This window comes from Neofelis nebulosa, chromosome 4 (assembly GCF_028018385.1).
Source record: "Neofelis nebulosa isolate mNeoNeb1 chromosome 4, mNeoNeb1.pri, whole genome shotgun sequence".
Classification (NCBI taxonomy): Eukaryota; Metazoa; Chordata; class Mammalia; order Carnivora; family Felidae; genus Neofelis; species Neofelis nebulosa.
Window position 1 is genome coordinate 38772981 of NC_080785.1, and position 19722 is coordinate 38792702.

At 39.4% G+C, this 19722-nt stretch overlaps 1 protein-coding gene across 4 annotated transcripts in view; it reads left to right on the top strand.

The window, feature by feature from the left end:
• The window catches only part of DOCK4 (dedicator of cytokinesis 4), a 435260-nt gene that overhangs the window by 205382 nt on the left and 210156 nt on the right, over positions 1 to 19722 (top strand). For all 4 annotated transcript variants that reach the window (XM_058724565.1, XM_058724568.1, XM_058724567.1 and 1 more), the window contains exons 7-8: positions 1149 to 1233; positions 9018 to 9169. In XM_058724565.1, the coding sequence (XP_058580548.1) occupies positions 1149 to 1233; positions 9018 to 9169 (237 nt within the window). The remainder of the gene's footprint in view (positions 1 to 1148; positions 1234 to 9017; positions 9170 to 19722) is intronic.

Sequence of the window (19722 nt, forward strand, 5' to 3'; positions counted from 1 at the left end):
GCTAGTGCAGAACTAATAAATTCTACTCATGAAACCTCCATTGACTTTTGGGGGAAGGTACAGAATTTCAGGATTTTTCCCTTTTTTTTTTTTTTTTTTTTTAACACACAAGTGAGAAGCTGTGGTTTTGTAACTGGAAAAGCCATGGCGGAAGGCATCCATGTTAGAATGATGTTGTGAAAGGGACAGAGATCAAATTATCCTCCGAGAATTACATGTGAGACCTGGAATGGGGTAACTGATGGGAGCCTAGGGGAGACACAGTATCTTGACCTTGATCTCGAGGGCACTGCAAAGCCATCATGGTACCTTTGGGATGGTCGTGGTTAGTTAAGTAGAGGAATAGAATGATAGACCGTTGATATCAGTGTAGTAAAGTGGTGTCCCTGGGGACCAGTATGTTAACCGAGGTCACCAGAGGGAAACTGGCAGTTATACTTCTTTTCCTCTCTCTTTGGTAGGACATCACAAATCCTTGGTCCTGCTGAGGCTGGATGTATAATCTTAGAACACTTCTCAGTCCAGTAAGCCACGTGTGGTCACCTAACACAAGAGATCAAACTGTTTCGCCGCCCCAGGCCTAAAACTATGCTGCCTTAATTCTTCTCCCCTGCCTTTCCTGAGTTTCTCCTAATAACTGACCCCAGAACTCGCTGTGACTGAGGACTGCACGCGTGTTGCCAGAGATCCATATTAGATCCATATTAGCTCTAGATATGACTAGGTGTTTTAGTGCCGAGTATAGTCCTAAAGGCCAACCTCCCCTCTTCTCAACTCCAATTTCTAGAACAAAATTATGCCTTGTTCTTGTTTCTATCCCAGTCCAAGGTGGAATGGTTCCTGTGGTGATAGTTTGTGGGGTGCTCATGGCTCCCCACCACACAGCATCAAGGCCTCTGGTGCCAGTCCATTCCCCTGATTTACCTGCCTTTGTCATCTTGTGTTTCTCAAATTATGTCCAGGGACCAACTTAGCTATGCTAGATACTCCATCTGCGGTAACAAGTTAATACAAGGTAAAAAGTATGAGAGAAAGAAGCATGGTGGGTGACATATCTAATTTCAGGGTGATACAGTAAAAATGATGATTTTTTAAATATATTCTGTAGAAATGACATTTCCCCCAAACTTTTGCAATGTGTTTTCTAGACAACTGGGACTGGACCTGGTGCCTAGGAAGGAGTATGCGATGGTGGATCCAGAGGACATCAGCATTACAGAGCTCTACCGATTGGTAGGTACAGGAAACCTTGGCTCATAACCTCACTGCTAATTTTGTGGTTTCCATGGCACTCTTCGTACTTGATTGATTTTGTAAGAACAGGATGTTCCAAGTTTAATTTGGAGCAAGTAGACAATTGAGAGCTGAGGTGACCATGCCCCAAGTTAAAAAACCGAGGTACTTTCCCTGTTTGAGAATCACATGACGTGCTCCGCTGAGCTCTCAACATTTAAATACTGGGAAGTAAAACTAAAGAAGTTTTAAGTTCTTTTGCACATCTTTGTAGCTTTCATTAATCTAGTGAAATGCCTACAAGTCGGGCGCCTGGGTGGCGCAGTCAGTTAAGCGTCCGACTTCAGCCAGGTCACGATCTCACGGTCCGTGAGTTCGAGCCCCGCGTCAGGCTCTGGGCTGATGGCTCGGAGCCTGGAGCCTGCTTCCGATTCTGTGTCTCCCTCTCTCTCTGCCCCTCCCCCGTTCATGCTCTGTCTCTCTCTGTCCCAAAAATAAATAAAAAACGTTGAAAAAAAAATTAAAAAAAAAAAAAAAGAAATGCCTACAAGTCATACATATTTGTCTGTGTGTTTCACAACAGGGCTGTGACTAATGACATCCAGTTATTGATCCCCAGCATGTTACCCCACTCGGTCCTCCCATTACCACTATGCCCAAATACCATAGAAAGTGTCTCCTCCATTGTCTCCAACTGCTGGTGTCACCCCCACCCCTCCTAGACCCTAATCCATCTTAAGTGCTAAAGTCTGGTAATAACCCTAAGATATTTGATCATATTGCCCACCATGAAATCACCTGTGACTTGAGTTTTCTTCTAGTTACATGGTAGGTTAAGGTTCACTTATTTACTTGGCATCTAGATTCCCCAAATCTAGTCCAATCTACCTTGTATTTAGCCTTGTATTCTTTTTTTTTTCAGTGTTTATTTATTTATTTTGAGAGAGAGTGAGAGAGAGAGGGCATTTTTTATTCATTTATACATAGAACATTTGTTCATTTATACATAGAGCATTATTTGCATTTTGAAAATGTTTATTCTGAGAGAGAGAGATAGAGGGGAGGGGCAGAGAGAGAGAGAGAGAGAGAGAGAGAGAGAGAGAGAAGCCCAAGCAGGCTCTGCACCATCAACGCAGAGCCTGATGTGGGGCTCGAACCCCTGAACCATGAGATCATGACCTGAGCTGAAATCAAGAGTTGGATGCCCAACTGACCGAGCCTCCCTGGCACCCCTAGCCTTTTATTCTTAATACTTGCATAAAAAATTAACTAATCTCTTGATATTAACTAGGCCCTTTTAAAACCCCCAATAAAAGAAAAATGTGTTTGGGAAGGGCTTTCAAAGGCCAAAGCTCCATGCATCTTACAGTGATGCTCAAAGGAGTACCTTTTGCAAGATCCTGCCTCTTTTGGATAGCTTCCCAAGCTTACAATATTCTTCATAGAATATTGGGATTTTCTTCTCCTGAGATTATCTGTTTCTGAAAAATGAGAGGAAAAAATCATCAGTAAGCCCATTAGGGCTAATGTCTGATTATAGAAAGCAATTCTTGTACCACTTTTTTTCCTTAGTCGCTCATCTGTTTGGATTATCTACACTTTATTATATCAGTTGGAATTAGTTCTCTTTTTTTGTAGAGAATTCCCTTCACATTGAGCTTCTTGAGAGTGATGTCTCATGTGGCACACCTTTGTGCCAAAGGTGGTACACCTTGACCTTTGCGAGTCAAGAAGCAGGAAGTTTGTGGCATCAGTGCTAAGCAGAATATTGGGTACGTAGCAAAAACACAGTTAAAGGTTAATTGGAGGGAGGCAGCGAAAGAGGAAGGAGACAAAGTAAGAGTTTTCCAAGGTAAAATTATCACTAATTCTTAGCTTGTATAACAAATAAAATGAGTATAATTGATTTGCCAGTCATATCCTTTAATGAGACATCTTTATTTTAGTTGTTTTATTTAACTCATTAAGCATCAAATTTGTCTCTCACTTCTGTTTTTTAATCTCACTCAATTTGAAGTTTCTTCAGAGTGGGCACTGTCTTATACTTCATCTATTATGCCCAAGATAATCTTGTACAGTGCTTTGTACTTAATAAGCAATCACTCACACTATTTTTGAGGTTGTTATGGTATTATGAAAAGACCAGTGGGTATAGATCCAAAAAAGTAGATGTGAATTCTTTCTCTTCCCTTTACCAGATCTGTGGTCTTGAGCTGATTGCTTAGTCTCTCTCTCAAAACTTCAATTTCTTCGTCTATTAAGTAAGGAAATAATTCTTACCATATTTGTTATGAAGATTAAGTAAGAAATGCATGTAAAATACCTTTGCTTGGCAGTTAATGTTGCCAGAGCACCTAAGCATTTCGTTGATTTTCATGCTTCGTTCACCTTTATTTCATCCTTATTAGGCAAAGTGGCAAGAATAATTGATACCTTATATGGTAAATGTTAAGACTAGATCTGGCTGTGGCCAATGAAATAAGTAATAGAAGCTTCGACATAATACAAATTTCTTTCTTTCTCACGATATACAAGCCAACAGGCAGGAAGTTCTGGGCTTGTATGTGCTTTCATAGTGTCAAAAGTGATACAGGCTCTTATTTTTCTGCTCTAAAGTACTTGGCTTCCATCATCAAGGATACTTGAATGTATAATATAGCTGCAAGAGCTGTAGCCATTACGTCCACTCTCCAGCAGTAGAAAAGAGGTAGGTTCTGCTCAGTTCAACAACTTGAAGGGAGCTTTGCTGGAAATTCCACACAACATTTGCAGTTCCATTTCACTGGCCAGATCATACTAGTCACATCCACATTTAGCTAGGAATATCAAATATTTGATAAGCAACTAATAATGTCTTAGGCAAATACATTTTATTTTTTCTAGTTTGATTCTCTGTGTGTGTGTAATTGTATCTTTGTTCCTTTCATTTTGTGTCTTATACGGGATGGCAAATTGACTTCTTCTCTTTCAACATTCTAATTTGTTAGTGGTGGTGCCAGGAGTGCTATGTTGATAGGACCCTAGGGTCTTACCTGGACTGGGATGGACTAGCAATGACTGCCACAGGTGGAAGAGACTGCTGCTGATGAGCAGTGACCACCATTCGAGGGTGTTTTTCATTTTTAATACCTCAAAACCTAGCCCCAACTCTTCATTTGGGATTTTACATGAAATTTCTCCCAGTAGTGTTTGTATTTTACTGTTCCTAAAGCAAACAATAGCCCAAGAAAAATGCAAATTATTATAAACCTCAGAAGGACATGTTACCTTCAAGCTTCAGGTTTCTGTTTATATCCTGGCGTAGCAATACTTCACATTTTCCATAGCACTGGTCTTTTCCTGTGGGTAACATATAGTGAGTGACTTCCTTACCAGGAAGAATTTTGCAAGTATCACCACCAAACCCTTTTTGTTGTTGTTGTTGTTGTTGTTGTTATTTATTGTCTCTTAGGGATCAAGGGCCATGGCATACAGTAGAGGTTGTTTGTTACCACTTGTCTTTTAAATGTCTTCTCCATGTTCTATTTGAAACACAGTGTTTGCACCTTACTAAATCCATACATTATCATTGGGGTGGGGGGGGGGAGTCTTGCTTTAGGTTTTTGATAGCCCATTAGCAGACCTTTCTCACCCGATTATGTTCATCTAAGCAGTTAACACATGCTAAACCTCACAGTGTTAACATATGTCCACTTGGAACTTTTGGTTTTCCGCCAAAGGCCAGATCTCAATTCTTCTATAAATAAAGAGAACCGTAGCTAGATTCTCTGGTTATCTGTGCATGCAGAGTATCTTTTTACGAACCTTTCTTGGTTTTATAAGATCATGTTAGCTGCTTGCTTTGTGATCCTTAGTGTATGTACCAATGGTTCTCAGAGAGCAGGGGACATTTGTCAATGTCTGGAGACATTTTTGGTTGTCACAAATGGAGATGAGGTGGGATGGGGGTGAGAAGAGGTGCTGGTGGGTAGAGGTCAAAAAAGCTGCTAAACATCCCACAAAACCCAGGACAGCCCCACAACACAGAAATATCCTGCCCAAATTATCAGTAATGCTGAAGTTGAAAAACCATGGTATAGACCATTCACCCAGTAATTTATACATTATACGAGGACACAAAATTTGCATACCTTAAATAAATCTTTGGAATGAATCTCTTTCTTTCCTAATCAAAAATCTAGTTAAACTGTAAGCACATTTAGAGTAACTGATAGGTGCCTTTTAACCATAAATTATTTCTGAGATGGATTTTTGTCTGTTTATTACAACTGCCAAATTATCGCCCTTGATGTGTGAACATGCCTTTTTAATTTTGTTTTTGTAATACTATTTTCACAGAGATATTTTTAGCCTTTCTCCATAGTAGTGAGTTTCCAAGAGATAAATAATCATAACCTACTTAAGTCCAAATCTCTTCCAGACCTGGAACAGTGGTGGGTGAAGGGAGGGGGGACTTTAGTGCAATTTGTGAGGACACACGTCACATCTGCATAATCAGGGTGGAAGCAGGCAGGCTTATTACAAGCATGCATGCAAAGATCCAAGGTTGCAAGGCAGTAACTGCACAGGAGATGCAACAATGCATTTTTCAGTCAGCTGTGATTTGCATGTCTTAGCATATGATCTCAATCAATAGTTTTCAACCCTCATTGCACATTAGAATCACCCGGGGAGCTTTTAAAACTATCACTCTCTTGGCCCCCCCATCCCCTAGAAATTCTAATTTAATTGTTCTGGGATAGGTCCTATGCATAAGTATTTTTTAAAAGCTCTCTTGGTGATTCTAAAGTGCAGCCAAGGTTGAGAACCACTGATCTAGATATATTGAATTCCTTGCATGAGTAAAATAGCTTTCTCCCCCTTCCCCCCTTTCCCCCCCTGCCAGGGCTTAGTTTTTAGTGAATGTCATGACTGATGCTAGGAACTCTGTGCTATTTGAAGACCAGACAACTCCTTGAGGTCCTTTATTTAAATAAGGTTTTTTTATGCCTGTTTTTCCCACTCTAGTCTTTTGGTAGTCATTCATTTGTTCACGGTACTTGGTGCGGTATTACCCTGAACTTTTAAGTATACCAGTAGATAGTTAGCATTTTTCAGAAAATAAAAAGGCTCTCTGTGAGTTAAAGAGATGTAGTTATGTGAATGTATGATGCTTCTTTTGCTCTGTTGAAAAAGAATTTTGAATAGAGAATATAGAGCAGCCTTCTCAGAAAACAATGCTTATGCCTTTTTTTTTTTTTTATACTGATAGAATATTTCTCTGCAGGAAGCTTTTTCTAGCAATTATGACTAACACATAACACAATGCTGAGGTGCACTTTACAAGAAAGTGTACTTAACTTCACTTTCACAGAGAGACGTCCATTGTACCTGTTGAGTATACAGTGATTACAGATGCATTTGGTTAATTGGGGTTTTAAACTGTTTACTTTTTGAGTAGTTCAAATTAAAGATAAAAGCATGAAAAAATCATGGTAATTTCATTGGTACATTTACAACTGTAAGTTTAGATGGCATATTTTTCCTTTCAAATGTTGGTCAGTCAGCACTTGTTGAACTAAGAAACATAAAAGGATAACTAATGTACAGAATTATGTACCTTAACCATAAGCAAAGGATATTACCTCATTACTATGGAGTTAATTCCTGAGCTATTTTTTTTTTTTTTAATTGTCAGGTCACCCAAAAGAGGTGGTCATTAGTAAGTCTTTGTTAGGAAAGCAAAAGTCCTCCACATTCTTAGCACCTGTTCTGTGAATACACAAGTGTTTGTGTATGTTTTCCCCATGCTCTTACCCTGAATCAGTTCTCCTCAAAGGTGGTCCATGAACTAGCTGGACCATGAACTGTTTGTAGTTGGTCCAAGTACAAAAATGGTGAGTAAAGGTTTAGAAACAAAAAATATCTGTTTATAGTAGATTGAGGGGAGAACAAGCTGGGTTTTTTCTCTACATAGTCTGAGAAGCACTGTCCGAGATGGTTCTTCGGCCCGGCTCACTCTTTGGCTCTTGGCCAAAGTATCACTGTCTCAAGACGCCTCCTCTGACTGCCCGGATGCAAAGGCAGATTGCTTCCTTATAGATGTTCATGATAATCTGGTTCTTCCCTTCCATTCGTCACAGTGTATTTTTCCATCTGTATGTGGGATGATTTTGCTGATGTCTGCTCCCTCTGGTAGATAAGATCTGTGAAGGTAGGGGCTATTTCTGGTTTTCCTCATCAGTGTGTTCCCAGTGCTTGGCACATAATAGACATTTAACAAGTATGTGTTGCCTGAATGATCACACGCATGTTCTCTTCACCCCTGAAACCACGGGTGAATCCTTTCCTCTTTATTTTGTATTATTTCCCACTTCTGATTCTGCCTCCCAAGTGTAGCCCATGTAGCCATATTGAGGGCAGAAATGAGATGGATATGGATGCTGTTCTTCCCCTTAGACATCCCACTGACTTGCCCAGTCTGCCTGCATATAGCTCCACTGCAAGTTAGAAATATCTTCGGGGCGCCTGGGTGGCGCAGTCGGTTAAGCGTCCGACTTCAGCCAGGTCACGATCTCGCGGTCTGTGAGTTCGAGCCCCGCGTCAGGCTCTGGGCTGATGGCTCGGAGCCTGGAGCCTGTTTCTGATTCTGTGTCTCCCTCTCTCTCTGCCCCTCCCCGTTCATGCTCTGTCTCTCTCTGTCCCAAAAATAAATAAAAAACGTTGAAAAAAAAAATTTAAAAAAAAAAAAAAGAAATATCTTCTTGCTCTAGTGATTGAATATCACTTGCCACAGCATGTCTCAGAAAACTACCACAATTTTGCAATTGAGTATACATAAAAGGACTTTGAACTATGACAGATGTGAAGTGACAGCTGCACTGTTCAACTGCCATCAGTGAAATGACCAGACAGATTTAGTCTGGTTTTCAAAAAGAATTTGTTAATGTTTATTTATTTTTGAGGAGGGTGGGTCAGAGAGAGAGAGGGAAACACAGAATCTGGAGCAGGCTCCAGGCTCTGAGCTGTCAGCACAGAACCTGATGCGGGGCTCGAACTCACAGACTGCAAGATCATGACCTGAGCCAAGGTCAGACACTTAACTGACTGAGCCACCCAGGCACTTCTAGTCTGCCGTTTTAAAGATGACTAGTAATTTGTTCTCACCTCGGAAGCTGATAAGGGAACAGTAGAATCTTTTGAACTTCTTACTTCATAGATCTACTCAATAAGTTGGTATCTTTTTTTTTTTTCTTTTTTTTGGTAAAGCTTATTTATTTTGAGAGAGCAAGAAAGTGCAAGTCGGGGAGGGGCAGACAGGGGAGAGGGAGAGAGAGAGACAGAGAGACAGAGACAGAGACACACACAGAGAGAGAGAGAGAGAGAGAGAGAGAGAGAGAGAGAGAGAGAGAGAGAGAGAATCCCAAGCAGGCTCCACAATGTCAGCCCAAAACCCATTGTGGGGCTTGAACCCACAATCCATGAGATCATGACCTGAGCCAAAGTCGGACTCTTAACTAACTGAGCCGCCTAGGCGCCCCAAGTTGGTATCCTTTTAACATTAATGATTAAAAACCAAATTATTAAAGCAAGATTCCTTAATGGTCTGGAAACTTCATGGTTTCTTATTTTAGGAGTTGGAAGAAAATTTGGAATGTAACATCCAAATAGATGCCAAACCCACAGGAAAAAAAAAAAATGATGGCACAGGACAACTTAATCATACTGTAGCTATCTAGTTTTGGATCACATTGTTTTCTTCAGTCCATGCTTATCATGTTCTTGTTGTTGGGGGTGTCCTTCAGATGGAGCACCGACATCGGAAGAAAGATACCCCAGTACAGGCCAGCAATCACCACCTCTTTGTGCAAATGAAGAGCCTCATGTGTTCTAACCTGGGAGAGGAGCTTGAAGTCATCTTCTCTCTGTTTGACAGTAAAGAGAATCGGCCAATCAGGTAACGGCACATGAAAACCTGCCTTGAATGTTTTAATGTTGGAATGGTGAGTATTTGTAATTGGCAAGCTTTGGGATATATGACGTTGCATACTTTAACTCTGTCAGCCACAATTTTCTCATTTGTAGAACTGTGTGAATTTCTAAGCTTGCCTACCCTCTGGAGGTTCCCATGAAAGTTAGATGTGTGATGCCTATAGAAGTTCTTTGAAAAACTCAAAAAAAGGCTCTAGAACCATGATAATTATTACTAAATGAAAGTATGGCATTGATATCAGGTCTGTTATTTGAGTTACTTGGTACTGATAATGCGAGGAACACGTAATCTTAACTGTTTTATTATCAGGCTCAACGAGTTTTATTTTTGAAAATTTCACTAAACAATTACATTATTCTTATCCTATCTGTATCGGGTAATATTGAGAAAGACGTAAATACTTGGAAGCCTTCCCATTAGAGTTTTAGAGCTGTGACATAGTAAACAGTTTCACATACTTTTTTTTTCTAAGTTCTCAGAGTCTTTTCTGAGGGCAAGTTTTCAATATATAGGAGAAACCTATAGTGAATATTTTGGTTGTCTTTCAAAGGCCTCAACCCTTGTTGAGACTTTTTTGTGTTTTGAAATCTTTTAGATTTGTTTAAAAGCTGAACACAATGCACCCCATCTTTTACCTTAAAAATTTTAATTTATAATTTAAATCATATCACACAAATCATACATAATGACCCAACTTTACCATATTTTTTAAAAATTATGCTTACTAAATAAATGCTGACAGTTTTAAGTAACTCTGAGCCACATATATTGTTTTATAAACACACAGTAATTCTGGAGTATTTTTTCCTGGTAAAAAAATATTTTTTTCCTAAGAAATATGTGTGAAGTTTACTTTTAATGCATTTATAGCCATAAAATCTTTGGTGAATTATTTTATATGTTAATCATTACCTACTAATAGGACTTTTCTGGACAGACGACTATATCCATACAATTTAAAGATAGCATTTTGGGGTAGAAAGGACAGAGTTTATGAGATGTGTAAATAACTGTGATAATAGTTTCAAAATCTGCTTTACATACTTTTGGAGGAAATGAATCAGTAAGTTAGAAAACTTTTCCCCCTTCACAAACCAGCAATACTAAAAAGGGAAGAAAAAAAGGCTTGAAAAACAGATCCAAGTTACAGCTTAGCACTTGCTTTAGAAATAGGGAAGATTATTTAGAGATAATACTTGCTAACATATTGAAGTCTGTCTTAGCTTGGTTTTTCCAGGTAGTTTAACAAGTTCCTCATAACGTTGTATAATATGTTGTCTCTAAAATAGTTAACAAACAGTGAGAATGTAAAAGGGACGCATGAGGTCACTCTTTTGCTCAGGCTTATTAGGCTAAGGTTTTGAGGGCTACAAATTCCCCTTGGCCACTGATGTTCACATTGCATTACTATAGGAAGTGCATTAATTTAATTTAAGATTAATATTGGCTGGTCTCGTGGTTTCGTCGGGAATCGACAGAATTCCCCTTGTTTTGTTCCTGTTTACTTGGTGAAAGTAGGAAAATAAGGTGGGTACAGGAGCCTCAGAATATGTTTTTGCAGTCCCCAAGTTCAGACCAGGAGCTGGACCTTTTTCTTAGTCTGTGAGGTGTGCCGGCCTCCCCCTTCTCCCTCTGCCCATTTTTCCTCTTCCCCTCCCCTTTCTTCTGTCACACGCACGCCTCTAATAAACCACCTGAGAGGTAATGACCCTAGAAGAAATCAAGCCTAAATCCTTCTTCATTGCTTCTACTTACTGAGTTTGGCTGTTGGCTCTCACCTCCCAAACTCATTATCACCGTAAAGATGATCTGCAAAGAAATGAATAAGAATGAAAATATGTGCTTAGTAGGTGTTAAAACAGTCTCACATGTATTTGCTTGGCTTTCCGAGGCCTTGGGCAGCGTAGTGATTGTTCTTTTAAGGAGCTTCTAAAACCTTGCTGTGAGTGGTTTTGGTTCCATTGATGGCACAGGGCAATATCACCATTAACTCTTGAAGAGGCCTTAGGGTGCACAGATCTGAAGACTGGACGTGACTGTGGTCTTCCCAGTTGACTGCTGCTTCCCTGACCTCTTCACTCACCTCTGTCTTTTCCTTCATCTTGAAACCGGTGACAGGTCTGGCTTCCTTTATTGCTCCCAGCATAGCTAATGAGTGTAAAGTATTCACATCTTCTCAGGAAAGAGTATCAGAAAGGTAAGATATGACTGTGAGACTTCCTTGTGTTTCTTCTTAGGCCCAGCAATGGATGCAGTATGGGATGTATGGTATTTTAAAATCAACATGCATGTCTTGTGAAGCTTCCTTTTTTTTTTTTTTTTTTTTTTAAATAAAATTTCAGACGTGAAACAGTAGAATAGTATCGTACACGTGTACCTGCCTTCAGCTTCAACAGTGATCATCTCAGGCTGGGTCTTGTTTTAACCACACCTCTTTCTGGTCCTCTTCTTTGCCCCCAGATTACTTGGAGGCAAGTCCTCGACATCCTTTTATTTTTGTATGTAAATATTTTGGGATATAGCCCTAAAAAGCAGAACTCTAAAGAAATTACTAAGAAATGAATATTCCCTTATCATCAGATATCCATATCCAGGCAGTATTCAGTATTCCCATATTGACTCAAAATATAGTTTTACAAATTCCAAATAAGGAGGTTGTAACTTATAAGATCCATATAAAATCCATATATTGTAGCTGGTTGTTAAGTTTCACAAGTCTCATTTCACCTTTTTTTCCCCCTCTCTCTTTCCCTCTTAGATTTTTTTGTATTTCTCTTTTGAGGAAACCAGGTCATTTGATTTTTATTTTTCCTTTTCTGAGTTCAAAGTCCAGCCCAAGTAATGAAAGCCCATAGACAAAAGATGGTATGTTTAAGTGAATGCTTTTGTTGTTGAAGATCATTAGTGCTCTAATTTACAAAAAATAAAACACATTTTAAGTGTAATCTGACAGCATTATCCTGACTATTAATCACAGGAAGTTACCTTGTCCTGGTGTAACTAGAGTGACTGACATGTGCAAAGCCTGGAGAAGAGTGATGATGAGAGGTAGATGTTTATTTCTCCCACAAGGCAGACAACTGGTTAGGACTTTTTTTTTCTTTTTTTGTTTTAACTTTCCTCCTCCAAGAAGCAAACAGCCAGCATTTATTGAACACTAACCATTTCCCAGACTTCTTTCTAAATGCTTTAAAAATATTACCAGCACTGATTTTATAGGGAGTGAACCAAGGCACAGACAGGGTAGGTAACTGGTCTAAGCTTATAGACCCGGCAGGAGGCAAAGCTGAGCTACAAGCTGGCAGTCTGTCCCACTCTAACCTGTGGGCCTCAGTCCTCAAGGGCTTCAGTATTTACCTGAAAGTTTCCATGGTTGAGCAGGATTTTACTGGCCAGAGTTAGAACTCCAGAGACTGATAGTATTAATAATAGGTTGTTATAAATTACTGATAATGATAATACTAGATCTAGGCAGAGGGCCTCACAAATACTCTGTGCTCCAGAAATTGGTTTTCTGAATTGAGTCCTCAGAATACTTGAAGAAAAGCGAAGTAGCATTGGCTCACCCCGTATGCCAGTGATAAAAGTCATAGCGGTACTTGGAGACGTCAAATGCAAAAGGAGACAACGTGTGAAAATGGTCCCCTTCTGGTTCACTCAGTGGAACAATGACACACATGGTATCTCCTCAAAACCGAAGGGTACATTTTCCAAAAACAATCTTAAATTGTCACTGAAGTTGGGCCATACTTAGGAAGCCAGTTAATTTTACCTGAAGGGACCCCAGAATGTTAGGCGTCTGATGCATGTGGCATCCAACTCTTGCTGTAAGCATCTGTAAAGATTTTGTCTACTTCTGACACCATCTTGCTAACGTACACCGACCCTGTACTTCTTTTCCAGTTTCCCTTCCTCATTTGTCTGTGTGACAGCACCGACCCGGAGAAGCCTTCAGATAAAGCTGCATTGGACTATCAGCAAATAGAACACACTTTTATTTAGTTGAGTTTTGTACAGTCTTGACATGATATAGCACTGTAAAACATAATTAGTAAAAAAAAAAAAAAAAAAGTTTGAAAAATCTAGTTTTATATGAGTAAAATGCTTTTGGAGTGACTCTATCTGGTTGAAAGTTTGTCATTTCCCCACTCCACGGGGGGATAGCTGGAAAAGTCAGGGAGTCATTTCCCTAGATATTATCTGTAACTTTATTTTATTTTCTTCTTCTCTATTTATTTAACAAAACACTCATATAATGCTTATGATGTGCCAGGCACTGTTCTAAGCTCTTTTAAAAATATCTGTTTATCCCTTGTAACAACTCTCTAAGGTAGGGACTTTTAATATCCCCATTTTTTTATGGATAGGGAAAGTGAGGCCCCGGGGTAATGAGTAACTTGTGCGAGGCGACACAGCTGGTATTTTAACTTGTAGCCTCATCAGGTGTCAGTACTCTTAACCTCTATTCTCATCTTCTTCAGTATTTATCATATTCTCTTTTCTTTTTCAACCAAGGTTTACTCACCAGTGTGTAGTAAGGGGTGTGTTGAGGGTTTGGTTCTTTTTTTAAGAACCTGGAGTGGGAGAGACTTGAGGTCCATTGACAGGAAGGATCCACTAACAAAGGAGAGGTTACACTCAGGGGAGAGGGGAAGTAATTGCTGGACCAGTGTCCCTTTGGAGGCATCAGGAGACTGGTTTGAGACTGCAGGTGGGGAGATGAGCCATGGACCAGTGACAGGGAGAAAAGAAAGGGTATGGATGTGCATAAACTGAACTGCAGGATTGGGAATATCAGGATATACATATATATACACACATAAATATATTTATATATAAATACAAACATACATATATAAATTTACATGTATTTATATGTATATGTATATATAAAGAAATCAAACCACTTAACATTATATGCTGCAAATGTGTCTCCTCTGGCTGGCATTTGAAATTGGGTGTTGAACAGTTTGGTGACAGAAATACTCCTAGCATTTATGTTTTCCGTAGGCTGTACAGCGATGCATATGTGTATTCATTCATACCTTCCCTGTACGGACATGTGTCACTTAATCTATAACAGACTCTAAATTACATGGGCCAATGAATATGACATAGCTCACTGGCTGACTACTTCCCTTTGTAACTTTCATTACTTTGTTTACAGATGTACTGTAAGGCTTCATTAATTAAAGCTGTAAATTTGTTTCAGGACTAATCTATTACTGTATTTCATTCTCATCAGAGAATATATTTAATAGGGTCTCAGTGCCACACATGGGTACTTAGCTTAGTACAAGACTGCTCATGCGTGCACATTGCTGGCATGGGCTTTTACTTGAGAAAATAGCGGCAGAGTAGTACTTCTGGAAAGTCTTACTCTGATGACTAAATTCCAAGTCTTCTCATAGTAATGAAATTAAGATAAAATTTAACTTTCTGTTGGTACCTTGTTCACATTCTTTCCTGAAGTTCTGTATTTTTCCTACAATCATACATGTAAACTCTCCATTTTCCTTGAAATGCTTCATTCCATGTAAAATTTATACTGCCCACAGTCACCTTCTTTTTTAGTATATCATTCTAGTTCTGTCACTTAAGAAAAAAGTAAGTAGTGAATATTAGTGGTGAGGCACAGGTTTCTTATATGGATTCATATAGGACTATGAAATAGATCTGAATTTATGTTCATCCTCAAGACACATATCTTCCTGTATAGTGGTGAAGGCACCACTATATGGTATGTAAGTGGCTCAGTTCTGGTGTCAGAGGGTCTGGGTCCAAATCCTGGGTTTTTAATTCCGCAGCTGCATCAACCTGGGTAAGTTAGTTCGTGTCTCTTATGGTTGTTAACTGTGTGCTAAATGAAGATGATAATAGCACTTTCCTCTTGGGACTATTTGAGGATTAAGTGAGATAGTAGATGTACTTCTTAGCATAATGCTTGGCACTTGTAATTGGTCAGTAAATATTGGCTATAAAGATTATGATTTTCAGAAACCCAAATAGGAAATACAGTTTAACATAACCAGAAATGATACATGGTGTTTGGTCTTGAATTCTTGACATTTTACAAAGAATTCTTGTTGATTTTTTTAGGTACATACTGTTAAGGTTAGGTAAGATTCAGAGAGACTTAATAGTAAACAGGTAGAATGGCATCAGGGATGTGTTTTGCTTTAAAATACTTCACATGGGGTGGGGCTGGGGGCAGGAAAAATAAAGAATAAAGGGATAGGTGGAATTAGTGTGATGAAATTTAGTGGTTGTGGATTCCCTGTGGTAGGTATATGGGTTCTTGGTTTAACTTTTAGCAGTATAGTGTGTATTGTTAATAAATCATCTGCTTCAGATGTTTTATGCCTGTAGGCAAAAAAGCAATGAGAGCAAGCATGATTTACAGTCTCTTTGAAGAAGACTGGTTTATTAGTCTGGTCTAGTCGCTAGTTGTGTGAATAGTCTGGATTCCATTCTGCCTAGAATAATATTCCTAGGTTTATATAAACTGAAAATAATATTCTTCATAATATATTTGACAAAACTTAGGAGGAAATGTTTTCCTGCGGTCTAAGACATTCAGTATTCTATAACACATGTATCATAATATTACCTTTAAAGTATAACCTTTGACTTATATATAAAGCAAAATAGCAGCTTTTAGAAGATTAATAAGGATTCTGTGAGAGGAAGTACTTTATATGCTCAAGGAAAGTCCTGTGTCTTCGTTAGGATCAGCTTCTCAGAAACTCGGAATTAGTACTGGTTTGTCCTCTCAAAGGTGAGGAAATGGAACAGTTCTGTGAAACCTTCTGTGAATGGCATGTTCCTTCTAACCGTTTGCCTGTTCATTCATTCACTCGTTACACAAGTACATGGGAGGAACTGTTGTGCGTCAGCAGTATGGGGTGATTCAAAGGAGCAAGTGGCAGAAGGGATTCAGGATGCAAGTGAAGGACTCTACTTTGAGAGGAAGGGCACTCCTGACATGGAAGGAAGAGAGCTGAGGGCAGAAAATGGACAGAAGATGTTGAGATGGAAAGGAGCAACTGGGTTTGTGGCCTTGACCTTTTATAGGTAACGTTGGAAAACAATGTCCGCTATCATTGGGGAGCAGAAGAGAGGATGAAAGGAAATTGAGGGCTGAAAGTGAGTTACAGGAACAAGGTAGGTGGACTCTGAGCAGAAGTGTGATAGGAAACGAGACGGAGAGGAGTAATTGAATTGTTGAGTGTGGTGAGACCCCTCCAAAGAGAGACGTCTGAAAGGGGTAGTGCATGCTTGCTCCCAGGTTACCCAGCTTTTGCCAGAGGTGTTCAGGAAGTAGGGATCAGAAACAGGTGATGGGAGTTGGCGACTGGAACCTCAGAGTTGGAAAAGAATGAGCAGATTGGGAATCTAGCATAATGATGAGGAAAATAAAAAAAAAAATTAAAACTGTAGCTTCCGATAGGTCTCTTCAGAGGCAGATGTGATCTAATACTAGCTGTTTCATTTTTTAAAGAAAATTAAAGAAGTGGAGTTTTGTTTTTTGTTTTGTTTTGTTTTGTTTTGTTTTGTTTTGAAAAATTCAGTTCCCGGGAAAATTTTTCAAGAGCTTCCAGAAGGCAGCTGTCAAAGAGCATAGTTATTCAGACCAGACTAGGAAAAATGCTAATATTTTTGTGTATGTATTGTAGTACATAACACAGTTAGGAGAGCAGATGAGATTTTTTTAATTCTCTGAGCACTGTGCTAGAATTTCTCATTTCATACATCATTTACAACTTATTATAGTGTGATCACATAAGTTCAGCATTTATATTTTTGTCATAAATTAGGAGCATGTATGGTTGTGAATGTTAAAAGAGAGCTGGCATAGATCTCTTCTTAGAGTCTTATGGTATAAAGCTAACTCAAAATTGTAACCTCTCCAAAGCAAAGCAACAATGTCGAGAAAACGTCTGGCCATACGTGCAGGGGGCACAACTCTGCTTGAGAACAAAAATAGATGAAGAAGGCGTTCAGCGATTCTCCTTGGACTGTGGCAATATCAACTATTCCATACGGCCCAGAGCGTTTCCTGCTGTGTCTAGACATGTTGGCACACATTTCACTGTGGGTGTCTGTACATCAGTGACCCGCAGTGACCTTCCCTGGGGCCTCCTCTTTAAAGGCACCACTGCTTTCCACTCTGCCTCTTCTTTTCCATCATTTAATTCTTCCAGCAGGTGCGTGAACGTTGGGACTGTTGTCACTTTGGAGTCGATCAGATTTCGTGGTTTGCTTCCCTTTGGTCATACTTCTGTGTCACATATTAACAACAACAACAATAATTGCTTTAGAGATGTGGTGATGTCTTTAATAGGAGACATTTTAAGAAATGGACCAGGAGGAAGATCTAAAAACAAAAGAAGCAAAGAAATAACTTCATTCAAGCCGAGAACAGCCAGGTAGAAGTGCTCCATCCACTCTTTTTCCCTGTAGTATTTTAAGAGCTGTACGATATCAATTATTTTTCAAATTGCAGATTAATACAGTATTATAATAATAAGTGGCTGGAAATTCAAGGTGGCAGAAAAGTGGAAGCTCATAGAGTCATTGGGTTGACAACTGGCTTTCTCATTCGCTTTAGCTCTCTGCACTTATTCTGGCTACTTGTCTCTTCTTACTTAAGCCATGCCATGTCATAGAATGCGACCAGAAGGTCCTTTTACCCTGATTCCTGTGTTTTAATGGTTTTTATTCATTTTGAGAAGAAGAGAGAGAGAGTGAGAGCGCATGAGCAGAGAAGGGGCAGAGAAAGAGGGGAAAGAGAGAATCTCAAGCAGGCTCCACGCTGGGTGTGATCTCACAAACCATGAGATCATGACATAAGCAGAAATCAAGACTTGGATTCTTAACTGACTGAGCCGCCCAGGCGCCCCTCCTGTGTTTTAAAAGATGACCAGATTGGTGTTCTTTTCATCAGGATTCTGGTCATTTCATCAGGATTCTGCCCTGTGTTTGCTGCTTGTAGAGAATTCAGATTTAGTTGTCCTAAGTTCCCCACTGAAGAGGTTAGGGTCACACATAGCACTCCACCTGTCAAGGACTTCTTTGGTATTCAGTGCCATTTCTGTTGTAGGAAAGTGGTACGCTGATAAAGGAATTAGAAATGATACGGCACCTCTTGGCTCCGATTCTGAAGAGACTCGATCTTCTCAGCTTCTTTTTGTGCCCACAGGGCGGTCAGTGATACGGTTAAAGGAAGCTTACAAGTCTTTTATTGTCATTGAGGCAAAACATTATAAGATCATTCCATTATTGTCTTCATTTTTGCTGCCATCCTTCTATTCCAGTGGGGATGTGCTTATGAGTAAGAGGGAGAAGTCAAGGTGTTGAGGAATGTTGATGGACATGTTACTCTGTATTAATCAGAAGTACATTCTCAGACCTGTACCTATGGGAGCATCATTTGCAAAATCTGTTATGCTAAAAAATCTGAATTAAAAATGGCAGATTCATATGCAGTGTTTTTTCCTAAGTATTTCTATTTAGAGGCTTTTAACCACAAGTTAAACAGAGACTGTGTCTTCTTTTTGTTTCCATTGAGCATGATGGATTTCACACTATTGCTGTTGAATCATTGATGTTCATTCATTGAACAAACAATTACTGCTGTTTTCATCAGAGCCAGGCATTGACCTGGGCATTGAGGACGCATCAATGAATAATACAGAAAAAATAATTCCTGCCCTTCCAGAACTCAGATTCTAATGCTATTGAGCTTTAAGTCAAGAACTATTTTTAAAAGATAGTTTCTGTGCCACCTCTTTGCATTGTAACTGATATGCTGTTTCCATTTCAGAAGAATATTTGCAGTGTCTAACATGATGCTTTCTAACCTTTTTAGTGCCCTCAGCTTCTTCTCAGAATTATAGAAACTGCAAACCTCTACAGAAATTAATATACCTATTCTCATACACATTAACATTTGTGTATCAGTTAAAAAAATTTTTTTTGTTTATTTTTGACAGAGCATGCGTGTGGGAGGGGCAGAGAGAGAGGGAGACCCAGAATCTGAAGCCGGATCCAAGCTCCGAGCTGTCAGCACAGAGCTTGACGTGGGGCTCAAACTCGCCGACTGCGAGATCATGACCTGAGCTGAAGTCAGATACCCAACCGACTGAGCCACACAGGCGTCCCTGTATATCAGTTTAGAGACTTTGTAGCTGCCTGGTTAAAATAATAATAATAATAATAATAATAATAATAATAATAATAATAATAATAATTTGACCTTTAAAAAGTTCCAAAAGCATGTAACATCTGGCTAATACATAGTACTTAATAATCATTTAGGAAGTTTTCAGTTTTGGGGCGCCTGGGTGGCTCAGTCTGTTAAATGTCCGACTTCAGGTCATGATCTCACAGTTGTGGGTTCGAGCCCCACATCAGGTTCTGTGCTGATAGACAGAGCCTGGAGACTTCTTGGGATTCTAAGTCTCCCTCTCTCTCTGCCTCTCCTCCACTCTCATTCTGTCTCTCTCTTTCAAAAA